This window comes from Mangifera indica, chromosome 17 (assembly GCF_011075055.1).
Source record: "Mangifera indica cultivar Alphonso chromosome 17, CATAS_Mindica_2.1, whole genome shotgun sequence".
In the NCBI taxonomy this organism is placed as follows: Eukaryota; Viridiplantae; Streptophyta; class Magnoliopsida; order Sapindales; family Anacardiaceae; genus Mangifera; species Mangifera indica.
The window spans coordinates 6843852-6857730 of record NC_058153.1 but is presented as its reverse complement, the minus strand read 5'-3'; the positions used below and the strand labels follow the sequence as shown (position 1 = coordinate 6857730).

The window sequence follows — 13879 nt, the reverse complement described above, 5'->3', positions numbered from 1 at the left end:
TCAAACTCTTAAAATCAAGAGTAGGAAGGAACATGAGAAACACTCTTATCCACTCCAAAAGTACTTCCCATGTGGCTACACTCAACTGTAGTAAGAAAATGATTGAAACACTCTTCTCGTAGTCTCTTTTTTTAGAGGCCTTATTGGCCCTTTTCCATTATCAACCTCTAATTGACACTTCTCTACCCACCAGTTGAGTAGTTGACACCAAAGGAATCGCAAAGGTACACTTCAAATGATTGAAACTAGATCCCACTAAAGAAAAAATTTGGATGTGAGCTTTTGAGCCCTTATCACGATCATTTGAATGATTTTCTTGGCCAAAGAATTCATTTTAGCAATAAAAAATGATTAAGGTATTATGAAATGCCACATGATGTAAAGAATGTTGAAAAATCTTAAAAAAAGCTTAAAACAAAAAAATGACAACTATCATGTTTTTATAAGCAAAAACGACAACAAATAGGAAAGTAATTCTTATCTGTTGTAATCCAACAACACATGTTTACAATCCAAATAATACATTTTAAGTGTGATTACCAAAACCCCTTAATAGCTTAATCATTAAGATTAGCACTTGATATAAACATACGACACAATAAATATCACATATGGATGTCATCACAATATTTGATAACCTACCTTGACTCTCTATGTGTTTGTGTTACATGCCTATAAGTTTGTTGGAAGTGTTGATAGTGAATTTAGTTAGCTAAAAAGAAGGAAGTTGTTATAATAACTTGTAGTTGTAAATAAATAATAATTGTTGATAGTGGTAGTTAGTATTAACAAATAATTAAAATGTCTATCTACTAGTTTGCATTGGGATCGTGCCCGTGACAAAGTTGTTATGTTTTCTTGTATTTAAATGAGTATTGAAAGAAATAAAGGACAAAACATTTCATCCAATATTAGTAATAGTCCATTTTGTTTTCTTTTTAACTCGTAAGCTTTACTCAATTGCAAAAATTTCAAGACGAGATCAAGGTCAAGCCAAAACTTATAAAATTTAGTGCTTAACAATTTGTCTATATGGACAGAAAAAGAGTTTTTGTTTGAAGTCTTCTTTACACTCTAACAAATGATATTATAACTAAATAACAGATGATTAATGTCGTTATTATAACTTATTTTGTGTAAAATTTTGGATAATGGTAATGATATATCTCATCATTGGACATCACTGAAACTTCTAGGACAAGAGTAACCAACCAAAATTGAAAATATCATCAAATCCTTTCCTACTATCAATTCATTTCTCTATTTCTTTCTACTACGTTTAGTCATGAATGGTCCAAATTATGCTAAGGCAAACAAATAATTCATTGAAAATGTAATAATTAATTGTCTAAAAAAATAATAAAATCAGTAAATTAGTTATAAGACTATTTAATCAAGACCCCTAACACTTTCTGTATCACCAAGACAATATAAAGAAAAGAGGGATAAAAACATAAAGTAATTTATTCATCATCATATCAGAAGGCTTCTTTTGCATTCTTGCTTTTGTAGGAAAAAACCTAACAGCCAAAAATACCCCAATATGCATAAAACATCTTGCAGTTATTGACATCTCCCAAAGGCATTTGCAGGATTCATTTAAGATCCAGAACCTGCAAGAACTAATCCAGTAGTTAATAATGAAAACACCCATACCTGCAAAATAAGGTTCTGGGATCCTTGTGCATAATGACAAGCAATAATTGTAAAAAGTGTACTTTCCTAAAGTTACCACACACCTTTTCGGAGTTGGAGATGCGGGGGATCGAACCCGGTGCCTCTGGCATGCACAGCGAGCGCTCTACCATTTGAGCTACATCCCCATTGTAATTTTAGCACCTCAAATGTCTCTAAAATAATGTCTTTTTCCTTTTCAATCCTCGTTCCCAGACTGATCGTTGTGACTCTTCCTGTAGTTTAGCTTCAGGGCTCTTCAATATATTTGGCAAACTTTAATCATATAAAATTCTAATTATCCTCCAAACTTTCACAATTTTACATTTATCTTTTCAAAATTTTGTGCGCTTTTGATTAATTCTAATTTGTGTATAAATAATAATTGAATTACTTTGAATTAAAAATAAATTTTATTTGCACATACCGACAAACACCCATTAATTGGATCTTAAATTTGTTAAACCGTACCCATTTGGACTAGTCCCTGTGGTGGGTAACAAGTATGGTCGTTCACTTGTTCTTTTTTGAATGGATTCCTCTTCCAAATTGAACAACTTTTCAATACTCTTCATCTTTGTTCCAAGATAAAGGAAAAATTTCCTTTATTTTTGGTAAATATTTCACAAGTAACCTGTAGGTCCATCTATAGTATACCTACCCCTATCCATATCGAGCAGTCCATCTCAAAAACTAATATTACTGACCAAGACTCCAAAAACAGTGTTGTTTAAGCTTATCGAATAATATTAAGACTCATTAAATAAATCTTTCGAAATTCCTCTACATAAAATTGGATGTATTTCTGTTATACACTGATATAGCCATCCCTATCTTGAGAAATTTCAAAGCATTCAACAGATGAAAATCCTAACAGCTGTTTCTTTTTCTTTTTCTTTTTTGTTTTCATGGGATTGTTACCAGGAATTCCATGGATGATACCCATAATACTGTAAAATTGAAAAGAAAAGGTTAAGACATGAAGCATGCCGCAGAAAAGCCACCAGCCTCATTTATATGTAATACTTCGATATCTTCCATTCCATCTATAACAATTACAACCCAACTCCGAAATTCACACTCTTGGATTTTTCCCACAGATAATGTACAAAATATATCCAAGGTAAAGCTGTGTGGATCCTTACCACAAAATTATCAAGCATTTTTAGTGTCTCCATTTGTTACTTTCTCTGTTGGGTCTTGAAAGCCACCGCTCTTGGCACCCTCAAATTTTCGTCGCTTGGCAGCTAGTCTAGGCCTCAGCTACAGACGGTATGAAATGTTAATGCTCAAAGATAACAAGAAACAAACAGAAGCAAAAATGGCAAAACTAAAAACTAAAAAAAGCCCTCCACATACTAATTATAAAACACCTTTAGACGGCATATAAACATCACATGAAATAATTTTAGTAAGATTTTTTCTAGATAGCATAAATGAGAAAAGCGAAACATACCATCTCAACATATTTTAGTTGCTTTAAAGCCTCTTCTGTTTCTAGCTCCTGCAGAGAAAAACATAAAACAAGACATTTAGTTAGAAACACAATTTGAAACATATGGACAATAAATTAAAACAAAATAAAAGGATACAACAGACACCCCTACAACGTAATGAGAGAAAAAGGAAGCAACTCCACACTAATACCACCCAAGAAAAAGAATTGGAACAGCAATATAATGTAAGTTAGAGGTGCTTTTATAATATTTTGTAACAACTTAATGACAATAAACTAAATACATGTAACAAAGTATATTTTTGGAGTGAAAATTTCAATTTCCTCATGAAAATGATGAAAAATCCTTAATAAAATATAGAAGTAGACAAAAATAATTCTACACCTGGTCAATAAAAAAACAAAAGGGACCATTATGTTTGACACAGAATTATTGATTTAATAAATGGACCAATTCCTAGGTAATTATCCCCAATTAACGGATTCAGCAAGCCCCTCCAGTTTGAATCATATAAAACTGTGTTAAAACTTTTAACAAATAATTTATCAATCTTGCAAGGTCAAAAAACATGTCAGGCTGTAAATAATCACTTGAGATATATTCAGTGTTATGCACAGCTCCCAACATAACATGATTAGAATTACATGTCAATGCATAAAACTTTACTTTCATTTCCATATGCTATGAATTCAAGAATTTCCCGACCATATTTATCAAATAATATTCAGCTAGCACCACTCTTAATGCAATTCTTTAGGCCAAAAGCAATTAAAAATTGTAAAGGTACCTGAGGTGCAGCACAATCAGCAAGAGTTGGATTCCAAAGGACAGAGCAGAAGCACTCCCAGTCATCTGTTTGGACTTCAAAAAGTGGAGCCCTAGGGTATCACAAAAGTACTAGATATTAAGCAACTTTAGCATAAATGGTGAATTTATATCTGAAATATCAATTTCAGCAGATAAATTAACCAATATGTAGAGAGACAACAACAGTAAAGGAAATGGAACAATACTCTCTCGCAAGCTTATAATGTACCATTTCACAAACATATAAAAAGAAAACATGCAGGAAGGAAAACCTGAAGATGAATTTCTTTGATGGTTTATCATTAATTAAACCAGTAGATGAACATCTATGAACTGATCCAGGTCACAACCAATATTCCTTGAAAGGAAAACGAGGTTGGTTCCTTACTATCATAGGAACTCAGAACATTCATCTACTGGCTACATTGTTATTATTATACCTAACACTGTGCAGTCAAGTACTGTTTAACATACTGTTGATAACAGCTTCTTATCCATAAAATTTAAACCCAGAATAAACCAAATTAATCAATTATAATATTCTTCAAAGAATATCCAGATAAACCCATAACTAAACCTAGCCCCTTCAAAAGCTTTCCAATCAAATATGTCAATCAAGCAATATAGACTCAAAAGCAAATGCATAATCACCTATTTAACTGTCTAGTTTACCTGCGCCACTTTCCACAGATGATTGAGTCACTACTTTCCCCTACACCATCTATAACCTGTCTACATTGAAGCCAATTCCCTATAGGGCTGAGTTCTGAAGGCCTGGTGGAATTCAACATCTGTAGAGAAACAAGAAAAGAAAAAATAGTCAAAAGAAGTTGCCACTGCAACTGGCAGCCAAACGAAACGCAAATAAGACAAACTGAGACATTACTTGCAAATTAAGGCACGTTGACTGATTAGACATCAATGGTTCACCAACAGTATCAACATCACTGCATCACACCAAACAGCAAGAACATGTTATAAGTGACAAGCACAAGAAGCATAGGCCAAAGAATGCATATACTACACTACAGTTCTTACATAAGGTTTTCCAACACATGGATATTTATTATATAAAGGAAAATACTCTACCAAGAAAGAAAGCAAGCACTATATTACCAAGCAAACAATCCAAGGTCAAGAGAAGAAAAGAAAAACATAAGTATACTCTCATCAGCTATATCTTTATCCACCTCAGTTATGAAAAAGCAATGGGTTCAAAGAATATATTCAAGATTTTAAGTATCAATAACAATAGTCCAGAGTTCTTTATGAGTAAACGGCAAAAGAAAGAGCAGTCTTAGAATATACCATCTCAAGTGCTTTCACTAACGGTATCATATTTTTTTTTTTTATGTGCATGAAAATTGATGATGAAAATCATTGAGAAGATATGAATAATCTACACAAAAAATCATGGAGCTGTCTAATTTATGGCCAATTCTCTGGTCATATTGATAGAAAAAGAAGATTTTATAACTTATTAAAAAGCACGAGCTCCATTATTTATGGGATAAAACCAAGATTTGGGCTTCCGTGTCATGTAACTTTCAGGACATGCCTTTTTCTCTTTATTCTCCAGAACTGGCAGGCAACAGTGAATTAAAGAGGATGTTTACTCTTAGCTGTTTATTTTTACTGATTTCAGGACTCTTAAAAAGTCCTGAGCAATATATTCTGAATTTTGATTAGTTGAGCATTTCTAAACCATGGACATAGCATTTAAACAGATAAGTAGCTCTTTGCTTTCAAAATAATTTTCCAATTAATAAAGCTTTTGATTTTTTTATTAAGAAAAAAGATTTTATACAACTACCTATTGCTGAAAATGAAAAATGATAATAAAAGACACATTGAAAGTTCATCAAATTTGGCACAGATACTGTGACCGACTCTTCTACCACTTGATAACACATGGGTCAAAGACTTCAAGCAGAAGTCCAATTGGCCTCCAACTCTGCACTGTCGATTCATGTAAAGTAAACCTTCGTACAAACTCTAACCACAGTATTTTCCACGTTGAAACAGTTAACTTACCTCCACAAAAGAAAATAGCAGCACTCTCTTGGCCAATGAATCTACTCATTAAATATTATATTAGGAAAAAAAGGAATACTGTTGCCATGTCTAAGAAAAATGATTTTTATTTTCATGAAAGAAGTTTTAAAAGGAAAAGGGAACTCCAAGTGTAGTTTCCCACAAAAGTTTCATGTGTTACATTATGCATGATGGAGAAAATGATCTTCTATAAAATTGTCTATAAAGATAAATGAATTGTATATCACATGTATCAACTTGCAAAATTCAAGAACAGAAAGATTAAAGAAGATACATACTCTTTGATTGGACCCAACCAATCTGGGACTTCTGCTTGAAAACCTTTCCCAACTCGAACACTTGTGCTATATGGCTCAGTATCCCTCAACAGTGATTCTATAAGATTGGAGTCATTTTTAAATGATGCTTTACGGTATCTTCCCAACTCACTGATAATATTTGGTGATTTTCTGATGTTCATTTCCTTTAGAATTTTATCCTTCTTTTTCAAGCATGAATGGCAAAACCATTCATCAACTGGAATATCCTTCATACGGGGATTACAGCAAGACACATGAAATGCCTCTTCACAATTATCACATATTAGCAATTTTAGAGTAGTTTCTGAAAGACCACAAGTTTTGCATGACCGGTGACAGCTACCATTACTACTATTCCCATCCATGACTTTTGCAGAACTACATGTCTGGCTAGGCCGAAATCTTTCAAGCAGTCCCTCGCTTTTCAAAATGGAGATGCAAAGATCTATTTCTGATAAATCTTTGCCCATGACCTCTAAAACTGCTACACTAGAGGAGGAACACTCACCAGTTTCATCAACTTCAGTCTTCATGGAAGCTGAAACAAGATCCACATTTGATTTTGATGACGAGCAACTGTCATTTATACTGTGAACCTCTGCCATTTTCTGCTTGCTATGTTTGGGTGCTCCATCAGAAACATGCTTTCCTTGAACAGATGGCTCACTATTGGGAGGCATGACAAGAGTTTTAGTGGCTTCAGTTTCAGCTGCAGCCAGAGAAACTATATGTTGTTCTTGTGTTGCCACTGAAAGAGCATTAGAGCTCACGACTGAAAGATAATCATCAGTTCTCTTTTTGTTTGATGATTTATGTGCAGGAAAAATAGCAACAGATTTCCCACATAGCTTTCTTCGCTGGTATACAAAGTTTGGTGCAGTATTTTCAGACATTGTGCAGACAGATGAGTGCTGGGAATTTCTAGTAAAAATTAAGGGGCATGGCAAATCAGCATTTTGCTTTTCCTCTGTGACTGAAAGAATTTTTCTGCAGCAACTATGACAATGTTCATCACATTTGGGACACATCTGCCATGTTTCAGTAGTAGGCAACGGATCACATACACAATGTAGTTTCCCGTGGTCAGATACATGAAAAAGGCATCTTCAATTGAACAAGGAAAAGTACTCTGTAACAGCATTTTCACCTGAAACAACTCTTATGGCTTTGAGGATAAAGCTTTTGATCTCCCAAATGTTGCCACTGAAATTCCCTTCAAGTTCAAATATTCAACACAGAATATCCCTCGCATACACTGACTTTAATCCTGATATTGTACAACAACAAGACGTCAAGGGATCAGTATGATTGGGAAAATCTAGAGATTCAATAGCTCTCCCACTTTTCTATATATTTATGCCCCCATAAACTCGATAAGGAATCTAGAAAAAGCTGAAGCCAAATGTGGTCATGCAGCTGCAAAGATTCACAGCCATTACAAAAGTACTCCAATCACCTGGTCATATTACCAAAGCTGACTCCGAAATCTTTCATAAATAGCATGACAAAACCAAACGTTTTCAATAACATGGTGGGTCTTACATTCAAGCTCCCTTATCCCAACACCATGATTACCTAGTATTTGATTTGATTTGATTTTTTATGATTATAACGATGATTAAAACCCATGAAACCTAGTTATGAGGTATCATTAGAAACAACTGCATAAAAAGCCATGTCAAAATATATGGAGAAAAATTGATGTAAACAAGAATCACGACCAACTAATTACACCTGGAAGAAAAATTAAAGAGAATCACGTTCCCTACTAACTCTTCTTGGTATTTCACAAGATTGGGAGGACCAGAAACATGAAATTATAATCTAAAGTTTGTCATCTTTCTACTACATTGGCAAATCAAAAGACTGAATTTCAAGGTTACCAGAAATAATAGCAATTTAAGGGTTGTGGGTTATCGGTTAGCCTACCCCACCCACATTCATACTAATTCATTGTAATGTCTACCATAATCATGAATTTGAAGTTTAATTAACATATTATATTTAAAAATAATTATTTTTTGGCATAATAGCAATAAAGTTTAAAACAATTAATTAAATCTATAACTTATATTATTTATCTAATTTATTTAAAATAACATGAAAGAATCACTTTATTTAGAGTATTTTCTAATCTTCCCTTTGCCTTTGCAATCCCAGGCATAGTTGTCAACTCTTATAATAAATTATGAGCCTCCCAATTTTTTGGGGTTCCACACCATAATATTACAGGGTAACCATGGTGCATATAACAACCAATTTAACGGAGATTTTAGATGAAAAAAACAAAAGACTTGAAGTAACTTATTGCATCCTCGAAGTATATAGAAAACCTTCAAATATGCCAATGCATTGTGAAACTAAACCAAACCAATCTTCATAATTTTTCTCAATCCAATTAGTTGAAAAGTATAGGCTTGGCTTCAGTTGATCCCAATATCAAAATTAAGAAAACAAACACCATTAAACAAATCCTATCAGAATAATCTTGTCAATGGATAGTCACATTTAATAAAAGATTAGTCAGAATAGTAGTATTTATGCAAAATTCTAGCTCTCATTCTAGCCTCACAAAACTTATTTGAAATATCTCTCTCCCATAACTAACAAATTAGCAACAGCCCCCAATGTTCTATTTCTTCTTTTATTTTCTATAGTTGATAACCTGAAAGTCTCTTAATATCACTTCAAGTTTGAACAATGGATTACTATCAAACTAACAAACCATTATAGTTAAGAAAATCATTTAATATTTCATTGCATACAGTTGGGCAAAAGGGTATTTGAACCTCCAACATCTTGGTTAGAAACAAAGTACCAATCATTCAACCATGGCTTCTTTCACCCTTGATCTCTATCAAGTGAATCTTAGCTTTTTCCAATGAACCTCATTACATCACAACCACCTCCATGCCACCATACTGCACTACCAGCAGTAGGACTGTATCGCTACATATTCTCTCCTTTATTTCTGTATTTGCCTAATCACCTTTTAGCATAACCTAACAAATCGGCGATCATACATCTGCATCTCACTAACATTTTTTTCATTATTATCTCTGGTAAGGTAAAAATCTGATTCAAAAGCTTGGCATTGTAAGATTCCTAGTTTTAAGTGATGAATAAAGCATTAACAAGTTTTATTGAAACTAGCACATTTGTTTTATTTTCTTTGTTTAGATCTCAGTCTTTCAAATCATAAATTTACAGCCTGACTAACCCTATTCAACATACGAGGTCAAGACTTTGGTTTCAATCAAGAAGTCAGGAGTGTTCACTGCCTTCCCTCTTCCTGGTGCTACATACTTATAGTAATTATATCCCACAAGTTTGTTTGACTACTGAGGGAACAAAGTCTACAAGAATAAGAAAGTTCAAGATATTATGAGTATGAAAATAAAAAGAAATTACAATCCAACCAACTTTTTGAATAATCATCCCATGATGCCAATGGTACAATGCCATGCTTTGTATATTGTCATATTCTATGCCAAGAACATGCAGTCCTCTACCACTGTCCTCTTTTTCAGCACCAATAAAGTAAAGTATATTGCTAATCAAACTACAAGGTATCACAAACTTTACCCTACTGATTACAAGATTGTAAAAATAGAAATACTAAGAAGAATTGCCCCTCTAGGTTGGCAATTCACATAATTCATTTCTCCATAAGCAATCATGACCTTTCTTTACAACCATCAACTAAATGAACCATGCATTCCTATATAGAAAAAATATTAAGCTTAAAATGAGTGTATAACCAGTTATTTGAAGTTTAGGTCACCTAAACACCAACTTAAAGAGGCGCACTAGGTGTTACCAAACATTAAAATGACTAAAACTTATAGCATACCCTAAGATATCTAAACATTTTTATGTTTTTGGTAGTAAAATTATAACCTAAAACTAACCTTACCACAACACCATAACCTCTACTTACCATATCAACATAATAAGTTCAATGACTAGAGATTTCAATTCATTCTCAAGAATATCCATAAAAAATAATCAAATAACTATTATGTATACATTTAAGAAGCACCATATGATTGTCCAGTAGTATCAGTGAAAAAAAATATTGCGCAACTTTCAATTTCTGGATTTTCCTACATTACCAACTCAGTAAAATTACCAAGAATGCGAGAATTATGAAACAGAATGTAATATGTAACATTACTGGGTAATGAGACAAGCAATATACAAATTCCTGTGTTACATTTTGCATTATTTGCCACAACTCATATTTCCTCTCAAATTCACATTCAATATTCCAATTGTAACTTTCCTCCCTACATATCTCACATTTCAGTTATGCAAACCCAAGTCCAATAATGTTCACAAGCTAGTACTTATATACCGAGGAAATGGAAATATAGAAAAGCAGAAATGTGGAAACGAAAACATTAAAACGCATTTTTTAATAGATATAGGAAACAAAAACATAGGTAAATGTATAAAAATAAAAAATATAGGGTGTGAGCGTGTGTGTATATATATACCAATTTTTTATTAGAAAAAAAAACTTGTATTTCTTTTTAAAAAAAAAAAAAACAATTTTTTGAGATTTAATTGGCAGAACCAACATGTTTAAACTGATAGGTAAAGGTTAGAAACAAAGCAAAAGTGAAAAGTAGTGCCTTCATTTGAGATTTTAAGATATATCCAGGTGGAAGAGCATGTCTATAGCGACAATCTTTGCTGCAATTTGGACATACCCAAGACCAACCATACTGCTTCTTTTCCACAGCTTTCGAAAACCATTTTCAGAAAAACATTAAGTAGAAAAACAACCAATAATCCAAGATTATGTTTTGTTGCCAAAAAACAAATTGAATTCCCATTCAAACACTCCATTTTCCATCAGAAAATGCACCTGCAATCTATGGGGATTTTTTTTTTTTCGGCTCATGCCTTTAAGATGATATTTCTCTCGTAAAGCAACCCAAATTGTTGTCAAGAGAAAAGAAAACCAAAAAACTTTCCCCTATCCCAAAACACCAACTTGTCATTACCAGGCCATGCAAACACCATATCCATGGCACCAATATCTTTGCTTTGAATCGTCGTCGTCATCATCTTCTTGGTGAGTACTAGCCATTTCCTTCTTTGTTTCTTGTTAACTCGTTGCTCTTTTTATATGTTTTTGAATATGAAAACAAGTTGAGGGAGTTCAATATGCCGCTGGTTGTGGCGAGTTCAAGGTGGAACCCAACTTCAGAGCAATTAAGAACGTTGGAAGAATTTTATTAGTGAGGAACTCAAATGCCATCAGCTGACCAAATTCAACACATTACAGCAGAACTTCGTCCATATGTAAAGATTGAAGGGGAGAATGTTATCGAAGGTTCTGTGGATTGATTTACAAAACTTTTAAAGAAATGCATTTTGAATTTCTTTTAAATTTCCGAAATGGCCCAAAATGTTGTGTACTAGCTTCAGGACGTTTCGGAAATGGAACATTTCTGAAACGTAGAAACGCACCCCATGGAGCATTTTTGTGCTTCCTAGGCTAGTACCATAGTCAGACCCCAATTTCATTTCCTCAATCTTTTTCAATAAGAAAGTAGAACCCTAACGCTCATTCAATCTTGAAAAGTAACAACAAAAGCAAAGGGCTAATATTGCCAACAAAAATCTGGGAAATCTTCTTTAATACCAATAACCACTTATCAAATCTATTTCTCCCTATTTATGCCCACTTATTCATATCTTCCTATCTTAATTGCGGTCAATACAACAAACCATTCATCCGAAACGCTATTTAATCAATGCATGAGCTTGAAAAACATAAAAAACAAAAGCAATCGACATCAATGCAGAAATAATAGAGAGTAAAACGGAAAATATAATAATAATAAGCAAAAAGATAAGGAAAAAGAAAATTACCCAGTTAAATTAAGCAACGGGCTTCATTCATGTAATGAGATCTCTTTAAGCAGCGCCGTTTCAAAAGATTATATTTGTTGAGCAAATGAATCTCCGCAAATGCACTACTTTCTCTTTTTATGTCTTTTTTGTTCTGTTTTCCTGACCTGTCCTTCTAAAAGGAAAGAAAATTTAACTTGTTTCAAAGTCTCTCGTTTTTCTCTTGTTTATTTGTACGGAAGGTTTTAAAAATTGGGTCCGGCCTTAACCCAATCAAGAGTTTATATGGATTAAACCCGGTTTGATTAATCAATCAGAGCAGTGATGTTATTAAATATATTTACCTATAAAAACTTATTTTAAATATTTATCTATATTAAGAACATCATCGATATGTTCAATCAATCAAATCGATGATATTATTAAATGCATTTACTAAATAACATTAAAAGATAAATGGTATCTAGTTATATCTATCCTAATCTCTTTGTCTCCAATTTTTTAAATAAATTATGTTAATATTAGTTTCATCAAATAAAAAATATTTATTAATATTATTTTATTTGATTCATTAGTAATAAAATTTTTGATAATATTTTATAATTAATAATAATATAACAAGTAATATAAAAATTAATTTAATTATTATATTCACCTTAGATATTAAAAAATTATCATGATAATCTTGATTTGGTTATTATTTTATCTTTACATATCAATTTTTTAAGAATAATATCATCATTTATAATTAATAAAATAAGTAACATGATTATATTCAAAAACATTTAAATAAAATAATATCTTAATATTTTTTTATTACAGACATTTAAATATAATAATTATTTATATTTATCAATTTTTATCAAACACAATAATAATTTATACCCAATAATAATTATTTATATTTATCAATTTTTATCAAACACAATAATAATTTATACCCAATAATATTCTAAATAATCTATTTTTGTAGTAATTTTTCATTTTTAATAATAAAATATTAACAAACCAAACACACCATTAATGTAATTTCTCATCACCAATTGATGTATGCAATTAAAAATTTTGCATACAATAAACTACGATTGTTATGATTAGAATATGAGAAGATTCAGATTAGTCATGTACGATGTGTGAGAGGATAAGTAGAAATAGATAATAGGACATGTGAAATATAGGTTTTTATGTCGTTTGACTCGATAATCAGTATGTATATGTCAATAGTACTGCTACTAATACCAATATAATACAATGAATATTACAATGTGGTATGTATGGATGTAGTGACTACTGATATTGTTTTCTCCTCTCTCCCCTTCTCTCCCTATCATATTTGTTTGTAAACAAAATTCTTGGAGGGAAAAGTTTAAAACTCCCTTGAATTAAGATCTTAATCCATAATTTGAATTCAAATGAGAGAAGTTATGCACATATCAATGACATCTTGTTTATGGAGAAAGTTAACGCCATGTTGGATGAGCATTATAAGGATGTAGTTTTGTAAAACCTGAGTGGATCCCCTTCCTAATTAGAGTGTAAATATGGTCTTGATTTGAAGAGAAATCTTGACTTCACGAGTTGTAAAGTGAAAGTTGTTTAGTTGTTGGTTGTTTATTGAGATGCTTATAGTTCGGGTAAGATGTCATTGGGCTTCAAACTTCAGGTTGGAGCATTGCTTAGCCACAATTTATTGGTCATCACATTTGGTCGCACTTTGAAGAT

At 32.3% G+C, this 13879-nt stretch overlaps 1 protein-coding gene across 1 annotated transcript; it reads right to left on the bottom strand.

The window, feature by feature from the left end:
• Positions 1-2654: 2654 nt before the first annotated feature.
• LOC123201060 lies at positions 2655-12365 on the bottom strand. The gene is made up of 8 exons (XM_044616512.1): positions 12179-12365; positions 7440-7559; positions 6272-7320; positions 4825-4885; positions 4611-4729; positions 3919-4009; positions 3131-3178; positions 2655-2937 (listed from the first exon to the last, which is right to left on the bottom strand). The coding sequence occupies exons 3-8, from the start codon at positions 7318-7320 to the stop codon at positions 2830-2832; spliced, it is 1476 nt and encodes a 491-aa protein (XP_044472447.1). The 5' UTR covers positions 7440-7559; positions 12179-12365; the 3' UTR covers positions 2655-2829.
• Positions 12366-13879: the final 1514 nt, after the last annotated feature.